Raw genomic sequence first — 20430 nt, 5'->3', positions numbered from 1 at the left:
AGAGAGGTATACACACAGCTGTTAGCATCACTACAGGACACAGAGAGAGGTATACACACAGGTGTTAGCATCACTACAGGACACAGAGAGAGAGAGGTATACACACAGGTGTTAACATCACTACAGGACACAGAGAGAGAGGTATACACACAGGTGTTAACATCACTACAGGACACACAGAGAGGTATACACACAGGTGTTAACATCACTACAGGACACAGAGAGAGAGGTATACACACAGCTGTTAACATCACTACAGGACACACATAGAGAGAGGTATACACACAGGTGTTAACATCACTACAGGACACACAGAGAGAGAGGTATACACACAGGTGTTAGCATCACTACAGGACACACAGAGAGAGAGAGGTATACACACAGCTGTTAACATCACTACAGGACACACAGAGAGAGAGAGGTATACACACAGCTGTTAACATCACTACAGGACACAGAGAGAGGTATACACACAGGTGTTAACATCACTACAGGACACACAGAGAGAGAGAGGTATACACACAGGTGTTAACATCACTACAGGACACAGAGAGAGAGGTATACACACAGCTGTTAACATCACTACAGGACACAGAGAGAGAGGTATACACACAGGTGTTAACATCACTACAGGACACAGAGAGAGGTATACACACAGGTGTTAACATCACTACAGGACACACAGAGAGAGAGAGGTATACACACAGGTGTTAACATCACTACAGGACACAGAGAGAGAGGTATACACACAGCTGTTAACATCACTACAGGACACAGAGAGAGAGAGGTATACACACAGGTGTTAACATCACTACAGGACACAGAGAGAGGTATACACACAGGTGTTAACATCACTACAGGACACAGAGAGAGAGGTATACACACAGGTGTTAACATCACTACAGGACACAGAGAGAGAGGTATACACACAGGTGTTAACATCACTACAGGACACAGAGAGAGGTATACACACAGGTGTTAACATCACTACAGGACACGGAGAGAGAGAGGTATACACACAGGTGTTAACATCACTACAGGACACAGAGAGAGGTATACACACAGGTGTTAACATCACTACAGGACACAGAGAGAGAGGTATACACACAGGTGTTAACATCACTACAGGACACAGAGAGAGAGGTATACACACAGGTGTTAACATCACTACAGGACACAGAGAGAGGTATACACACAGGTGTTAACATCACTACAGGACACGGAGAGAGAGAGGTATACACACAGGTGTTAACATCACTACAGGACACAGAGAGAGGTATACACACAGGTGTTAACATCACTACAGGACACAGAGAGAGAGGTATACACACAGGTGTTAACATCACTACAGGACACACAGAGAGAGGTATACACACAGCTGTTAGCATCACTACAGGACGCAGAGAGAGAGAGGTATACACACAGGTGTTAACATCACTACAGGACACAGAGAGAGGTATACACACAGCTGTTAACATCACTACAGGACACAGAGAGAGGTATACACACAGCTGTTAACATCACTACAGGACACAGAGAGAGGTATACACACAGGTGTTAACATCACTACAGGACACACAGAGAGGTATACACACAGCTGTTAACATCACTACAGGACACACAGAGAGGTATACACACAGGTGTTAACATCACTACAGGACACAGATAGAGGTATACACACAGGTGTTAGCATCACTACAGGACACAGAGAGAGGTATACACACAGCTGTTAACATCACTACAGGACACACAGAGAGAGGTATACACACAGGTGTTAACATCACTACAGGACACACAGAGAGAGGTATACACACAGGTGTTAACATCACTACAGGACACACAGAGAGAGGTATACACACAGGTGTTAACATCACTACAGGACACAGAGAGAGGTATACACACAGCTGTTAACATCACTACAGGACACAGAGAGAGAGGTATACACACGGCTGTTAACATCACTACAGGACACAGAGAGAGGTATACACACAGCTGTTAACATCACTACAGGACACACAGAGAGGTATACACACAGGTGTTAGCATCACTACAGGACACAGAGAGAGGTATACACACAGCTGTTAACATCACTACAGGACACAGAGAGAGGTATACACACAGCTGTTAACATCACTACAGGACACACAGAGAGGTATACACACAGGTGTTAACATCACTACAGGACACAGAGAGAGAGGTATACACACAGGTGTTAACATCACTACAGGACACAAAGAGAGGTATACACACAGCTGTTAACATCACTACAGGACACAGAGAGAGGTATACACACAGGTGTTAACATCACTACAGGACACAGAGAGAGAGGTATACACACAGGTGTTAACATCACTACAGGACACAGAGAGAGGTATACACACAGGTGTTAACATCACTACAGGACACAGAGAGAGAGGTATACACACAGCTGTTAACATCACTACAGGACACAGAGAGAGGTATACACACAGGTGTTAACATCACTACAGGACACAGAGAGAGGTATACACACAGGTGTTAGCATCACTACAGGACACACACAGAGAGAGGTATACACACAGCTGTTAGCATCACTACAGGACACAGAGAGAGGTATACACACAGGTGTTAACATCACTACAGGACACAGAGAGAGGTATACACACAGGTGTTAGCATCACTACAGGACACAGAGAGAGGTATACACACAGCTGTTAACATCACTACAGGACACAGAGAGAGGTATACACACAGGTGTTAACATCACTACAGGACACAGAGAGAGAGGTATACACACAGCTGTTAGCATCACTACAGGACACAGAGAGAGGTATACACACAGGTGTTAACATCACTACAGAACACAGAGAGAGAGGTATACACACAGGTGTTAACATCACTACAGGACACAGAGAGAGAGGTATACACACAGGTGTTAACATCACTACAGGACACAGAGAGAGAGGTATACACACAGGTGTTAACATCACTACAGGACACAGAGAGAGGTATACACACAGGTGTTAGCATCACTACAGGACACAGAGAGAGAGGTATACACACAGGTGTTAACATCACTACAGGACACAGAGAGAGAGGTATACACACAGGTGTTAACATCACTACACGACAGAGAGAGAGAGAGGTATACACACAGGTGTTAACATCACTACAGGACACAGAGAGAGAGGTATACACACAGGTGTTAACATCACTACACGACAGAGAGAGAGAGGTATACACACAGCTGTTAACATCACTACACGACAGAGAGAGAGAGAGGTATACACACAGGTGTTAACATCACTACACGACAGAGAGGTATGCACACACACAGAAAGAAGCATTTCATGCAAAGTATTCTGTATTTCTGTATGACAACTAATAAAGCCACTTGAACTTGAACTATACACAAACACACATATATAGACACATTTATCTGTGCACATTTTTGGACCAATGTTTTACTAATGATAAGAGGAATGATCTTCATCGTGTGTCTCTCTCTGAATCTCGGTGTGTGTGTGTGTGTGTTATTCTGTGTGTGTGCGTGCGTGCGTGTGTGCGTGCGTGTGTGTGTGTGTGTGTGTGTGTGTGTGTGTTATTCTGTGTGTGTGCGTGTGTGTGTGTGTGTGTGTGTGTGTGTGTGTGTGTGTAGTCCAGACCTGTCTCGTTCTCAGAGCAGGATTCTGGAGCGTCTAGAGAGGATCCCTCAGTCTGGAGAACTGATGTCTACCAGCAACTACAACAGCATACGAGGATACCTAGCTACGGTGTGTGTGTGTGTGTGTGTGTGTGTGTGTGTGTGTGTGTGTGTGTGTGTGTGTGTGTTATAGGGTTGCTTCCTCACATCTCACATCTTTAGTCTCTATTTCTCTATTTGTCTCCATCTTTGTCTGTCTCTTTATCTCTAACGTCTCTTTCTCTCTTTGTATATCTGTCTCTTTCTCTCGCTCTACCTCTCTTTGTCTCTGTCCCCATCTCTCTCTCTTTCTCTCTCTGTCTTTTTCTCTCTTTCTCTCTCTGTCTCATTCTCTTCTTGAAAATGGGCGACCCTGATGTAAACAAGACGAAAGTCTTTCTCTGGTCTGCATCCCCTTAACAATTGTGTGTATTGAGCCGTACTGTATTGTACCCATTCTGCAATCTGTTAATAAAGTTTTCAATCAATAAATCAATCAAACTCTCTTTGTCTCTTTGTCTCTTTTCTCTCTTTGTCTTTTTCTCTCTTTGTCTCTGTTCCTACTGTATCTCTCTCTATCCACCTCTGTTCTAATTGTTCTCTCTCTTTCTCTCCCTCGGTAGGCTTGTGAAACCCCTCTCCATCCGCTGGGCTGGCTACTGGAGACCTTAGTGACGGCCTACAGGATGACTTACGTAGGAGTAGGTTCCAACCGTAGGCTGCTGAGACAGGCGGTGCAGGAGCTCCAGTCCTACCTCAAGCGTATCTTCCACATGGCCAGGTAATCTAGAGTTAAGCTGCTTCTGTTCTTCTAGAGTTAAGCTGCATCTGTTCTTCTAGAGTTAAGCTGCGTCTGTTCTTCTAGAGTTAAGCTGCATCTGTTCTTCTAGAGTTAAGCTGCATCTGTTCTTCTAGAGTTAAGCTGCATCTGTTCTTCTAGAGTTAAACTGCTTCTGTTCTTCTAGAGTTAAACTGCTTCTGTTCTTCTAGAGTTAAGCTGCTTCTGTTCTTCTAGAGTTAAGCTGCATCTGTTCTTCTAGAGTTAAGCTGCTTCTGTTCTTCTTGAGTTAAACTGCGTCTGTTCTTCTAGAGTTAAGCTGCGTCTGTTCTTCTAGAGTTAAGCTGCATCTGTTCTTCTAGAGTTAAGCTGCATCTGTTCTTCTAGAGTTAAGCTGCATCTGTTCTTCTAGAGTTAACCTGCGTCTGTTCTTCTAGAGTTAAGCTGCGTCGGTTCTTCTAGAGTTAAGCTGCGTCGGTTCTCCTAGAGTTAAGCTGCATCTGTTCTTCTAGAGTTAACGTTAGGTTATGACTATAACCAAGTTCTGTTAGTTAGGGGCGATGCTTGGCATCGCCTTCTGCACTATCTCGCGTACGTGCACGCGTACTGAATAAACCACAAATGTACCTCTAATACCAGTATTAGTCTGACCACACCCCTCATCAGCTTACCTTCATAAGCAGGTGTGTGGTCACCTGCTCTCCTCCTTCCCAAGCTTTCACCACAAGGTGAGGACAAGGGCTGCAGCGGCGTCCGATGCCAAGCATCGCCCCTAACTAACAGAACTTGGTTATAGTCATAACCTAACGTTCTGTATCGTTAGTGGCTTAGCTTGGCATCGCCTTCTGCACAAGGGAGGCCAAGCGGAGCCACTTGGCTGACAAATACACCCCGCTGACAGCCCCCCAAAACCATCAGAACAGGGAGGGCCGAGCCCCCCCGACCCCCCCTAATGGAGGGTAGCCCCCCTATTAGGGACGTCACGGGAGGGCGACGGACCCGACCGTGCGAAGAGGCACTCAAGCAACTCAACGCACAGGGTGAGCAGACCGTGGCTTGACCCACGACTACACACACGCACAACCCGCATGCCACCCGGGAACGAACGGAGGAACAACCTCGTTACTGCCCCCAGAATCACGGGGTCAAGGGCAAACCCAACCCCGTGGCAAGGCCGTAGCAGCGGAGCACGAAGGAAGACCCAGACCCACCAAAAGGACTGGACTCCCTGGAATGGGGGCCCGGAGAAGTCCATGATGCCAGCATCAAGACCCCACCAGGTGGGCACGTAGTGCCCCGCCCCCCACATCGCCAGCGTATTCGGACAAAGGCCCCTCAGTTACTGCACCTGGTATTCCCAGGCGGAACCAACCAGGCCAGTAAGCCGAGCGGGCCCCGTCCCCCCAATAGTACACCGCCTGGCACACTGACCCTGCAGAATAGGCAGTCAGCATGGCCGTAAGCACACAAAAAAGGTTAACCAACGGAAGCAGGCAGCGCACCGGGGAAAAACCAGGCAACAGGCTGTTAACCCTAGCCTGGAGACTGCGGACGAGACAGGCGCCAGAGGGGACAGCTGAACACAGCCGCCCCGGCGGAAGGAGCGTAAGCTGGCGGTGTTGCATGACCAAGCCTCCATTTAACAACCCCCACCCAGAGGGGTCGAGGCAGAGAAGGCTGACACGATTGGCAGACGTCATGAACGTGCAGGGGCACCCTCAACCGGTGAACCCGGGAGTTGACACTGCTCCAACACACCAGGGAATCAACCACCTCGGTGTTACCCAATGCGGTGGTTGTTCCTATAACCCCTCAAGAAAAAACTCCAAAACACACCTGCGGGTATACACCGGCTATACCGCAGTACAAGTGTTTCAGTTTCCAAAAAGGGTTAACCCAGGCCTACGGGTCGCAAACATCACTTCGGACCGGGCCTGGCGGTACGGGAAGCACAGGGTCACCAGAGGAGGTCAAAAAACCACCCCCACAGGCCCCTCTTCGCCATGCGTGAGAGAGGAGCGAAAAACAATGGAGAACCAGCCCCTAAGCACACCGTACCTGGTATTCCCCGGCGGTCTCCCAACCAAGTACTAACCAGGACCAACCTGTGTAGCGGCCGAGATCCGACGAGATCGAGCGTGTACAGAATGGCATGGCTGTAAGCCATGACGACAGTGCTGAGTAAAAACATACCCAACCAGGGTCTCCATAGCGCTTAACCCTGTGACACCCAGACCGACCCGGCATTTTTCCCCCTGAAAAAAGCCCAAGTCCCTCAGGGTACCAGAACAGCAGATCTGCATCCCCGGCGGACAACGGGTTCAACTGATCTGGACCAGCGTGACCAGAACCAGTCCCGTGCCCTAACCACGCCGACATGCCTACTCCAGGAGAAGGGCAGATATGCGTGTTGATCTTAACATGAAAAGAAGGCGCCACCCAGACGTCGGGACGAACCGCGCCTGGTGGCCCACCCCAAGGGCGTGAGACCCCACTACATATGTTCAGATCCATCCCGTCATCATCCCCCAGACATGAACGAGGATCCGTCGACAACCCACCCAGGTCATGGGATGTGGTCGCCGGAAGAGGAAAAACCCCCATCTCAGTTGCTTTATAAAAACGCTGTTTCAACCACAAGCAACTAAGGCGTGCCAGTCAATCGCCTGTTTACAGCGAGCTAGCACTATACGTGCGTCGGGACACACCCCCATCAATGAACAGGCTATTTAGACCTGTCATTGAATCCCCAAGGCGCCCAGGGGAACGACAAGAGGGGTGTGACACTCCCTAACTCCAACACTTCTGGAATAGAAAGAAGGAAGCATCAACAGTATGTATCCCAGTCTACACAGCCGGGGTAAAAAATGTTCACATTTTTACATCCCACCACCCTCCCATAGGAAAGAGACGGGGATCCCCAGAGAGACTTCCCACGCGAGCTGTACAGATTGAAAAGAATATATTGCACCTTGAGCCATGTAAAAAACTGGTTTTAGGGCCTCCGGGGAAGAGGCACCGAACCCATACACACTCAATAAACGAATTGAATCGAATATACATACAATAGAAAAGGACCCTTCTAGAGGGTCCACTCACTTTGACAATCTGAGGAGGAAGGCTCTGTACTCTGATGGAGGCTTCCTCACATGGATCACATGGAAGAAGGAGTCCGAACTCACAGAAGGCCTGAGTAGGCGCTTGGTGAGGAGGAGCCCTGACCACCCCCCCTGAAAACAGATCCATCACATGGACCTGAACAGCACACGGAAGTCCTACCAACAGAGACGCGCACGGTGACGTACTCTATGGCGGGGGAATTCCTGCGGTGCACACGCCCAATATACCAGGCCGTGGGACCAGGAACTCCCTCCCCCCCCCCCCCCCCCCCCCCCGTAACGTGCCGAACCGCCACGTGACGGGAACCTTGAAGGACAGGGGGTGTACCCCTGACCGACAGAACAATGGGGAGAGGAAAGGTTACCAGTTCACCCCTTGACGACCCCACACCCATGATACGACGTAACGACAAAAAGAGAATATGACAGTCATAGTCAGCTCTATGAAGCGTTTCACAGCTCCACACAGCGCACGAGCTAACCTGCTATCTGATTTTTACTAAGGAAAAACACAGAATAGAGAGGGCTCTAAGAACCCCGGCCCAACATACACATGTGCTTCTGTGGCCAGTACAACCCAGTTGTAGGTCACATGACACACACAACCCATCATCATCACAATGAGAGAATACATCATTCTTGATTAGTATCGACCACAGGCCTTGCCAAGCACACATGACAGCAACCAAACCAATTTCCCTTTAGGAAATAAGTTTCTCCAGCAGATTTAGCACAACCTCAGCAATCAAGCTGAGAGTTACATCGTATCCCTACCACACAAAAGACACAATTAATGCACAACATGTCTGATAGGAGGTGATAAAGTCCCCAGGGAACCGGGGGGGGAAAAACACCATCCTCCTATTTTACCCTCAATACGGCCAGTTAAAACAGGAAAACCTGTTAATGTGTGAACTCACTGTCCATTGTCATTACAGTCTGAGAAAGAACATTCTTTTACTCACTCGTCACCAAGCATAGCTTCATAGGTTAGTTGCCTTAGTAGTGAGTACACGGTACACATAAACACCATGATGTTTCTCACACAACAACCAGATCAATACATCACGACCTGCACGGAGAAGCTACTGCCAGTGACAAAAACAGCTCACACACAACCCGCAACGTATCTCAAATGCATTGCAACAACACACGTTTTGGGAAAAAAAACACCGTCATTCACAATACATTTAGCAAGGTAAAACCAGAAGACGTGTTATGAGGGTCTGGCCAACCCCGTACCTGCCCGGAACGCAGATCAGCGAAGTGCAGTCACAAGCCGTAGAACACAGCCCTCTTTGTTGACGCAATCCCCGTCTAGGCTCAGGCAGGGTTGACGAACATCCCCTGTCAAGGATGACGTCGTGGTCAAGAGTGTAAAACATGTTAAAAATCAAAGCACGTTCAACAGAATAGCATCAAGCTAACGGCTGCTCCAACCGTTCGGGTGCTATCGCTTCCGCTCGCGAGACGCCGATCTACGACGCACGCGATCAGGAGCGAGCTCCCGGCGGCGCGCGAGAAGCCAAGCTACCCCGCGCCAGGCCACCGACCGGCTAACCGTAAGCTATGAACATGTAAACAATGACATAACACTCACCCAGACAGGCCGCCGTTCTGAACCCTCCTCACTTTTTAAGAGAAAAGAGAAAACAAGACGTCAACACCGCTTCACAACGGTGACATTAACACGTCCGGCGGAATCAGCACAGTACCAACTGGCCTGTATAGCTGACTTTGAACATGAATCTGCCGCTATCGCACATTACATGCACATATCCCCTCGTGAAGGAATACTCTCATTTGGATATGAAAGATGGGGTCTTAACACGGTGACAGAGAGAATCCACTCGTCCAGAACACACAGGGATCACCAGTGTCAATGGTCGCGGCCCACTAGTTAAAACTATAATGGTCGCCAGACCAAGGCCTTCTGTCGCCTAGACGGCTAAACAAAGGACCCTAGCCTGGGGCCGGTTTCCATAAACTTTGTCTAGTAGCCCCCATAGCACTAACAGACAAGTGGAGCCCGCCAGCAAACACTACTCACCCAACCTGGAACGCACCGCTCCTCACAACAGCGGCATGTCCGACAGTTCAGCTGTGGCCTGACAGGTTTCACCCCAACAAACACAGCAAGGAACTGCAGTTGAGAAGCATGCAGCGGCGTGCTCCCAATACGAAAACCGGTGGAGGGTTTGTAGAATGATCATCATCTTCTAGACACTCCAGTACGAAGACAATATCGCCGTATTTTCTCGAAAATAGTGAGAGAGAAAATAAAGATATGATGTCAACGTATCCTTGTTTCCCAAGCTGTTCCTAATCCAATTTCTTCCATCATGGTGTCAAGTGTGGGGATCTACCGAGGCACCTCTTCCTTGTGGTGAAAGCGAGAAGGAGGAGAGCAGGTGACCACACACCTGCTTATGAAGGTAAGCTGATGAGGGGTGTGGTCAGACTAATACTGGTATTAGAGGTACATTTGTGGTTTATTCAGTACGCGTGCACGTACGCGAGATAGTGCAGAAGGCGATGCCAAGCTAAGCCACTAACGATACAGAACCTGCGTCTGTTCTTCTAGAGTTAAGCTGCATCTGTTCTTCTAGAGTTAAGCTGCATCTGTTCTTCTAGAGTTAAGCTGCATCTGTTCTTCTAGAGTTAAGCTGCATCTGTTCTTCTAGAGTTAAACTGCTTCTGTTCTCCTAGAGTTAAGCTGCATCTGTTCTTCTAGAGTTAAGCTGCATCTGTTCTCCTAGAGTTAAGCTGCATCTGTTCTTCTAGAGTTAAGCTGCATCTGTTCTTCTAGAGTTAAGCTGCATCTGTTCTTCTAGAGTTAAGCTGCATCTGTTCTTCTAGAGTTAAGCTGCTTCTGTTCTTCTAGAGTTAAGCTGCGTCTGTTCTTCTAGAGTTAAGCTGCGTCTGTTCTTCTAGAGTTAAGCTGCATCTGTTCTCCTAGAGTTAAGCTGCATCTGTTCTTCTAGAGTTAAGCTGCTTCTGTTCTTCTAGAGTTAAGCTGCATCTGTTCTTCTAGAGTTAAGCTGCATCTGTTCTTCTAGAGTTAAGCTGCGTCTATTCTCCTAGAGTTAAGATGCATCTGTTCTTCTAGAGTTAAGCTGCATCTGTTCTTCTAGAGTTAAGCTGCATCTGTTCTTCTAGAGTTAAGCTGCATCTGTTCTTCTAGAGTTAAGCTGCTTCTGTTCTTCTAGAGTTAAGCTGCATCTGTTCTTCTAGAGTTAAGCTGCATCTGTTCTTCTAGAGTTAAACTGCATCTGTTATTCTAGAGTTAAGCTGCATCTGTTCTTCTAGAGTTAAGCTGCATCTGTTCTTCTAGAGTTAAGCTGCATCTGTTCTTCTAGAGTTAAGCTGCATCTGTTCTTCTAGAGTTAAGCTGCATCTGTTCTTCTAGAGTTAAGCTGCATCTGTTCTTCTAGAGTTAAGCTGCATCTGTTCTTCTAGAGTTAAACTGCATCTGTTCTTCTAGAGTTAAGCTGCATCTGTTCTTCTAGAGTTAAACTGCATCTGTTCTTCTAGAGTTAAGCTGCTTCTGTTCTTCTAGAGTTAAGCTGCTTCTGTTCTTCTAGAGTTAAACTGCATCTGTTCTTCTAGAGTTAAGCTGCATCTTTTCTTCTAGAGTTAAGCTGCTTCTGTTCTTCTAGAGTTAAGCTGCATCTGTTCTTCTAGAGTTAAGCTGCTTCTGTTCTTCTAGAGTTAAGCTGCATCTGTTCTTCTAGAGTTAAGCTGCATCTGTTCTTCTAGAGTTAAACTGCTTCTGTTCTTCTAGAGTTAAGCTGCATCTGTTCTTCTAGAGTTAAGCTGCATCTGTTCTTCTAGAGTTAAGCTGCATCTGTTCTCCTAGCGTTAAGCTGCTTCTGTTCTTCTAGAGTTAAGCTGCATCTGTTCTTCTAGAGTTAAGCTGCATCTGTTCTTCTAGCGTTAAGCTGCATCTGTTCTTCTAGAGTTAAACTGCTTCTGTTCTTCTAGAGTTAAGCTGCATCTGTTCTTCTAGAGTTAAGCTGCATCTGTTCTTCTAGCGTTAAGCTGCTTCTGTTCTTCTAGAGTTAAGCTGCTTCTGTTCTTCTAGAGTTAAGCTGCATCTGTTCTTCTAGAGTTAAGCTGCTTCTGTTCTTCTAGAGTTAAGCTGCATCTGTTCTTCTAGCGTTAAGCTGCTTCTGTTCTTCTAGAGTTAAGCTGCATCTGTTCTTTTAGAGTTAAGCTGCTTCTGTTCTTCTAGAGTTAAGCTGCATCTGTTCTTCTAGAGTTAAGCTGCTTCTGTTCTTCTAGAGTTAAGCTGCTTCTGTTCTTCTAGAGTTAAACTGCATCTGTTCTTCTAGAGTTAAGCTGCTTCTGTTCTTCTAGAGTTAAGCTGCTTCTGTTCTTCTAGAGTTAAACTTTATCTGTTCTTCTAGAGTTAAGCTGCTTCTGTTCTTCTAGAGTTAAGCTGCTTCTGTTCTCCTAGAGTTAAGCTGCTTCTGTTCTTCTAGAGTTAAGCTGCATCTGTTCTTCTAGAGTTAAGCTGCATCTGTTCTTCTAGAGTTAAGCTGCATCTGTTCTTCTAGAGTTAAGCTGCATCTGTTCTTCTAGAGTTAAGCTGCTTCTGTTCTTCTAGAGTTAAGCTGCATCTGTTCTTCTAGAGTTAAGCTGCATCTGTTCTTCTAGCGTTAAGCTGCATCTGTTCTTCTAGCGTTAAGCTGCATCTGTTCTTCTAGAGTTAAGCTGCATCTGTTCTTCTAGAGTTAAGCTGCATCTGTTCTTCTAGAGTTAAACTGCATCTGTTCTTCTAGAGTTAAGCTGCATCTGTTCTTCTAGAGTTAAGCTGCATCTGTTCTTCTAGAGTTAAGCTGCATCTGTTCTTCTAGAGTTAAGCTGCATCTGTTCTTCTAGAGTTAAGCTGCATCTGTTCTTCTAGAGTTAAGCTGCATCTGTTCTTATAGAGTTAAGCTGCATCTGTTCTTATAGAGTTAAGCTGCATCTGTTCTTCTAGAGTTAAGCTGCATCTGTTCTTCTAGAGTTAAGCTGCTTCTGTTCTTCTAGAGTTAAGCTGCATCTGTTCTTCTAGAGTTAAGCTGCATCTGTTCTTCTAGAGTTAAGCTGCATCTGTTCTTCTAGAGTTAAGCTGCATCTGTTCTTCTAGAGTTAAACTGCATCTGTTCTTCTAGAGTTAAGCTGCATCTGTTCGCCTCCTTCCCGTCTTTACATTGACATTATATGCATTTAAGTTTTTTTGGGTTGGATTTGACAACCTGACTTGTTAGACAGGTCTAAGCTTGTGTATGTATCACAGTTGTCATGTGCTGTGTTCATACTAGCAAGGTAACTGGTTGCTGTGTTATTAATTATAATGGTGTAGGACTCATATAATGGATTTAACTGGTTTCTGTGTTATTAATTAAAATGGTGTAGGACTCATTTGATGGTTTAAACTGCTTTCTGTGTTATTAATTATAATGGTGTAGCACTCATATAATTAATTTAACTGTTTTTTTGTGTGTCTCCAGGTTTCTGTTTCCTGGTCTACCGGAAGAGGGGGGCTTCATACCAGATCAGCCCCCCTCCCCTTCCTCCCTCTCCCCGTCCACACCTTCCTCCCTCAGCTCGGACTCCTCTGACAGCCAGGATGGGTGAGTATTTTTGATTATATTTTCTGAGTATTTTTATTATATTGATAAAAGTTGGATCATTGTCGTCAACAGGACCTTGGCCCATAGCCTGCCGTCTAGTATTAGTTTTAATGCGATCGGATAGATATCGGATTGATTTTGTTTAATACAAACACTTATTGAAGGCAGTTGACTCAGTCATGTCATCCCAATCTTAAAACAGCTGTCTCTAAAGCAGAGTGAGCCACACAACACTAAGTTTAGCAAAATATTAAATATCTTTGGAACCGTTTATAAAGACTTGCTTTATCACTGGCACTGTGTGGAAGTAAAGCATAGAATCTTGAAATGTTGTTTTCTCTTCCGAATGCAGACTGCATCTAATCCGCTGTATTTATCTATCTATTTCTATATCTGTCACTGAGCTTTTAGCCTATAGCCAATGGGAATGCTAGAAATGGTCATGTGGGCTGGGAGGACGCTAAGCTAACGGCTAACGCTAGTTAGCTTAGCCTGTCCAGCAGCTAACATTATCCCATCGCTCGTGGCAATTATATTACATGTCATTGATCTACTGGTCGACCACGGCCGACTGGTTGGGCACCACTGGTCTAATAGAAATAAATGCATTCAAACAAGAAACTAATGTATAGAAATAGCATGGCAAACAAAAATTGCCAGGCCTAATGCGAGCCAGAAGTGCTGTGCTTTGTAACGTGGCTTCATGTTTTCATCCACTGAGCTGTGAGGTTCCACATGCTTGTTTTTGGTTGAGGTCTGAACTCTCAAATTGCCCATAAATATCGTTTTTGTGGGTATTGTCCAATGTGGTTTTATCTGCCCAAAATTCAAGCAAGCATGACAGTAACGACGTTGTGTGTGTCACGCCCCCCGCTCCCACTGGCCCGATTCCGAAACCACCTAATCCAACTGTCCCAGGTTCAGCGGGGGGTAAAACGAATCAGCGAGGTTCAATCCCAAAAAGGGGTGTGTCCGTCTGAGTGAGAACACTCCCCCCCGTTCCCGGGAGCAGTGATTCGATCCCAATAGGTATAAGTGAGAAAGGCCCCTCACACTCACACTCACACTCACACACACACACACACACACATGCACGCACGCACGCACACACACGCACGCACACACACACAGGCTGCTTCCGAATTCATTGTATATACTACATGACTAAAGTATGTACATGTATGTTGGAGCTTACTGTTCAGTACATGGAGTGCAGTATGTCATACTACATACAACATACTTGGAGGACCTGCAGGTGGAAGTAGCCATTCACTATACTATTAATAATAATAATAATAATAATAATAATAATAATAATAATAATAATAATAATAATAATAATAATAATAATAATAATAATAATAATAATAATAATCCGCTGTATTTATCTATCTATTTCTATATCTGTCACTGAGCTTTTAGCCTATAGCCAATGGGAATGCTAGAAATGGTCATGTGGGCTGGGAGGACCAATAGAAAATCCCTATAGTTTCTCTATATTCCAGTGTGCTCTGCAGATAGAGCCGTCAGACAGACACGCACTGCTTGCGCATAACAGAGGATAGAGAGAGCCGCTTGTCCCTGGTTTTATAATAAAATGGCAAAAAGACAAAGAGGTATAATGTTCAACAAGCACTGGAATTTGTTGGATGTTGAGGACAATCCAGATATATAAATGAAAAGGACTCTGAGCCTGATGCTGGGACAGTGACGATGATAATCATAGTGAAGGATTTAAAGTGTTTCAAGCTATGGTGTGTGTTTGCAGCGAGATATTGGTCCAAATATGAAGGCAACACCAAAATGTATATATTTTGACATAGTCTGCAAAAAAAAAACAGAACAATATCCACTCACTGAGGAAAAGGTGTATTTGCACCAGATTTCACATTGGGGGTTCAAAACACCTAAATAGAACTTTCCATATTGAAAAAAAACTATAATTCCCTGGTAAACTAAACACAGCACAACAAAAGTTTTTTTTACGTCAAATATTGTTAGCTCACACACAGTTTGATACTGACTCAAAGAATAGGCTCAGAATTGGCAAAAATATAACACTATGTCCAGGCGAACCTTTGTCTATGTAGGCTTTAGAGCATAGGTGTCAAACTCACGGCCCGCGGGCCAAATCCGGCCCGCCACGTCATTTGATGTGGCCCCCCAAGAGCTCAGGTAAAAAAAAAATAAAAAAATAACATTAATATTGGGTTAAAAAATAGCAGTGTTAAAATAATTGTGGGTTAATGCGTTAATAAAGCTTTAACTTTGACAGCCTTAGTTATTACACATTCTTACACATACATGTATGTTGAACATCTGAGGTAACAAAGGAAAAAAGCCAAAAGCACTTACTCCTCAGACATTCTTTGACAATTTTACAGCCCAAAATACAAAAAAGATCCAGGCGGAATAGGTAACAAAGGGTTGAAGAAATATTGTCTGAACTGTCAGATGCAAACTGGCTGTGTGACATAACCGAGCATCTTGCTCAATTGAATAAGAAGCTGTAGGGACGCAAACAAGTCCCACCCAAAACTTGACCAATATAGTTGTGAACTGAGACAACCCTTATTTTGTTATTTTTGAGTACAGTTACAGTTGTGTGTTCATGCAGACACATAATAGCAATTTCATTACGAATTGAAAATGGGGGACCCTGATGTAAACAAGACGAAAGTCTTTCTCTGGTCTGCATCCCCTTAACAATTGTGTGTATTGAGCTGTACTGTACTGTACCCATTCTGCAATCTGTTAATTAAAGTTAATTAAACTATCTTCCATTAGTTGGATGTATGGCCTCTGCAAGGTTGTGTGCAGCCATTTGTTTTTGTAACATCTGCTACATCTGTCCCACGTGTTCTTTGCAGCTCACAGTTGTTAGTTCTGCCCCTCTTGACTGTGACAAAAAGGTTTTGAACAAACTTAATGTCATAGCTTGTATTTGATGATATTCTTCTTTGTTATTTACTTGAATGGTTTGATCATTGATTGGTGGAGTAATATGGGGTTCTGATAAACTAAAATTATTTGTTAAAATAACATAAGCTAACATATATTTTTACATTTATGCAAATGAATATGCAATATGTATAACTTGAATAAGTAATAAATACAGAAACACCATGTTTAACAATATGTAAATGTGTAGCTACATTTATTTTACATTACATTAACATTTATACGGTCTTTGGCCCTTTGAGGGCAACCATAATGCTGATGTGGCCCTCTGTGAAAATGAGTTTGACACCCCTGCTTTAGAGGGTTAATGAATAAATATAGACATTAGACACCAATAACTCCTCGCTTGCCATGTTGATAGATTTGACTAAATTATGAAAGACTAAAACTAAATACATTTTCTGCATCATTTTATTTCATTTGAGTTTTTGTAAGTATTTAAAATATTTACTTAACTTCGACTTGTAAAAAAAAAATGAAAAAAAATATTATTATATTAGATTGTGAAAAAAACAGCCCCCGGTGGGCAGTCGTTAGTGGTTAACATACCGTTGTATTCGTTCGGTACACTACACAGCCGTTCGGTACTGTACGGTACACACTGAAACGGTTTGGTTCGGTACAGATACGTGTACCTTTACACCCCTACTTTCTTGTCATATCTGGTCATCTTATGTACGTCATGTCAATTATGTATTTATTGTAAGTCTGACCAGAGCTCGCTGTCACTTTCTGGTCAGACGCTTTGTGTGTACACATGTGTCTCTGATTATAAACTGATCATATTCTTTCTATGGCCATGGAAACAGATAATAAACTATGTTCTATTTTTATACAATTTGACTCATCTGAATTTCTACAGTTTCACTGTTTGGCTAATTTAAAATATTCCACAACACTATATACTATATTTACTATATCTATAATATCTGTACATATATACCTTACCTACTACTTACACTTACTTACTTACTTACGTATTTTTTTTTTAAACTTCATTTTTTAGCGTTTATCGCTTTTTCTGGTCAAGCATGACCGACAGAAACAGGTTGAATGGGATGTAGAGTAGGGGAAGACACTCTGAGAAAATACGGCGGTTCCGGGAATCGAACTCGTGTACCCCAGATCCGTGACGAGCACGGTTGTCCCCGACGCCGAAATAGCGCCGAGATACGCGGTGAGCTACGGGAGCTCCCCTTACTTACTTACTTACTTACTGCCATAGTGTCTTTATACCCGTATCACTGTACATATTAATACTACAACTATGTACATACATCTGATTAGCACTACACTCAATAGTACTAATTTGTATATTTTGTACCCAGTTTAATCATCTGTACATTGTATATTACTATTGTACTTTACTGTTACATTTATTTTCGTTGTACTCTCTCCACCTCGTTTGCTCTCTCGGTCCGCTCCTCCTGTCTCTCCAGATGTGTGTTGAGCTCCTCCTCCCTGCTCCTCCCCCTGCTCCTCCCTCGGCTGTACCCTCCTCTCTTCACCCTCTACTGTCTGGAGGAGGAGAGCGAGGAGGCCACTTACTGGGAGTGTGTCCTCCGCCTCAACAAGCAGCCCGACCAACCGCTGCTCAGCTTCCTGGGCGTGCAGGAGTGAGGACACACACACACACACACACACACACACACACACACACACACACACACACACACACACACACACACACACACACACACTCAGGGGCCTTTCTCACTCATTATATTAGTTTCCATTCCATTCCGTTCTGGCCCGTTCCGAGATCTAATGCGAACTTCCCCCCTCCCTCTCCCCCCTCTAGTTTGTGTACACACTGCAGTCTTGGTTCGCTCCGGGTTCTGTTTACGGTTTGCCTTTTGAGCGTTTACACTTGCCGTAGGCGATGATGTCACGTTCGAAAATGTAAACAGGAAGTGTCTTAACACGGAGACTGGATGCTGATATAAAATGAACAAATAACCAATAAATATGAAGTTATATTTGAACCTCTGTTATCAAGCCTTGTCAATATAACCCACCCCATTTTATCACGAATGGATGGTGTTGTAGAGTCCGCTTTTGAGCGTTTTGCAGGGTTAACGATATCGCTAAGCTAACGGCTAACGCTAGTTAGCTTAGCCTTTTACTAGTAACATTGCTGCATCGATTATATTGAATGTCATTGATCTACTGGTCGACCACGGCCGACTGGTTGGGCACCACTGGTCTAATAGAAATAAATGCATTCGAACAAGAAAGTATAGTATACAGCAATGGCTAACGCTAAGCTAACGGCTAACGCTAGTTAGCTTAGCCTGTCCAGCAGCTAACATTATCCCATCGCTCGTGGCAATTATATTACATGTCATTGATCTACTGGTCGACCACGGCCGACTGGTTGGGCACCACTGGTCTAATAGAAATAAATGCATTCAAACAAGAAACTAATGTATAGAAATAGCATGGCAAACAAAAATTGCCAGGCCTAATGCGAGCCAGAAGTGCTGTGCTTTGTAACGTGGCTTCATGTTTTCATCCACTGAGCTGTGAGGTTCCACATGCTTGTTTTTGGTTGAGGTCTGAACTCTCAAATTGCCCATAAATATCGTTTTTGTGGGTATTGTCCAATGTGGTTTTATCTGCCCAAAATTCAAGCAAGCATGACAGTAACGACGTTGTGTGTGTCACGCCCCCCGCTCCCACTGGCCCGATTCCGAAACCACCTAATCCAACTGTCCCAGGTTCAGCGGGGGGTAAAACGAATCAGCGAGGTTCAATCCCAAAAAGGGGTGTGTCCGTCTGAGTGAGAACACTCCCCCCCGTTCCCGGGAGCAGTGATTCGATCCCAATAGGTATAAGTGAGAAAGGCCCCTCACACTCACACTCACACTCACACACACACACACATGCACGCACGCACGCACGCACGCACGCACGCACACACACGCACGCACACACACACAGGCTGCTTCCGAATTCATTGTATATACTACATGACTAAAGTATGTACATGTATGTTGGAGCTTACTGTTCAGTACATGGAGTGCAGTATGTCATACTACATACAACATACTTGGAGGACCTGCAGGTGGAAGTAGCCATTCACTATACTATTAATAATAATAATAATAATAATAATAATAATAATAATAATAATAATAATAATAATAATAATAATAATAATAATAATAATAATAATAATAATAATAATAATAATAATAATAATAATAATAATAATAATAATAATAATAATAATAATAATAATAATAATAATAATAATAATAATAATAATACATTTGTCCTCTAGGAAGTTCTGGCCTCTGTCCATCTCAGTGCTGGGAGAAAAGAAACAGGTCAGACATGTTTTACCTATCTATCTATCTATCTATCTATCTATCTATCTATCTATCTATCTATCTATCTATCTATCTATCTATCTATCTATCTATCTATCTATCTATCTATCTATCTAAGATGTGTAAGACTGATAATCCATCCATCTAGTCATTCTTATCCTCCATTAACCTACATTCTGATTGAGAGAATTATCCGTCAATCACTCCATCGTCTTTCCTCTCTCTCCTCAGTCTGTCCCTTTTACCTAACCCCATCTTCTCTTCTCTTCTCTTCTCTTCTCTTCTCTTCTCTTCTCTTCTCTTCTCTTCTCTTCTCTTCTCTTCTCTTCTCTTCTCTTCTTCTCTCCTCTTCTACCCTCCTCCCTTCTCCTCCTCTCTCTTTTCTTCTTCTCACCTCACCTCACCTCTCCTCTCCTCTCCTCTCCTCTCCTACTCTCAGTGACCAAGGTATTTGACCCCAGTATTAAAGCTCTCTCTTCATGGTGACAGGGCTCTACAGTGAGAGTAGAGCACATGTTTAATAATGTATGAGCACAGTGTGCTAAACGTTCAAAAACATCATGGTTTCCAAACCATAAGAATTTTAAAAGCTATGATATCTATCTTCTATTCAGCCCTGCGTTAGACTTTGCCTTGTGAGAAATAACTCCTTTAGCGAGTCACACTGTTTCTGTGTGCAGTGAACACTCTGCTGTGCTGTGTGCTGTGTGAGTGCCTCTCCCACCAACAGCATTAGTTCACAGAGTGGAGACATGCTGTGAAAACAGTAGAAGAAACTGACATCCCAGCCTTATATCTGACAAGAAATCGATAAAACCTTAAATCTGTATTGTGGGAGCATTTTGGATCAGTATCAGTATCATCAGTGATAATTAGGGATGTCCGATATTATCGGCCGATATTGGCATAAAAATGTGATATCGGAAAATATCGGTATCGGTTAAAAAAAATATAT

General features: G+C 44.2%; 1 protein-coding gene across 1 annotated transcript in view; it reads left to right on the top strand.

Moving 5' to 3' along the window:
* The window catches only part of LOC311225927 (alsin-like), a 165651-nt gene that overhangs the window by 130200 nt on the left and 15021 nt on the right, over positions 1–20430 (top strand). The window contains exons 25-29 of the mRNA XM_084311318.1: positions 3638–3752; positions 4285–4442; positions 13057–13179; positions 17580–17756; positions 19427–19472. Coding sequence (XP_084167444.1) covers positions 3638–3752; positions 4285–4442; positions 13057–13179; positions 17580–17756; positions 19427–19472 — 619 coding nt within the window. The remainder of the gene's footprint in view (positions 1–3637; positions 3753–4284; positions 4443–13056; positions 13180–17579; positions 17757–19426; positions 19473–20430) is intronic.

Source organism: Notolepis coatsorum, assembly GCF_963971535.1.
Source record: "Notolepis coatsorum genome assembly, chromosome: 3".
Lineage (NCBI taxonomy): Eukaryota > Metazoa > Chordata > Actinopteri > Aulopiformes > Paralepididae > Notolepis > Notolepis coatsorum.
Note: the sequence above shows the minus strand (reverse complement) of the source record. Positions and strands in the feature narration are given on the sequence as shown.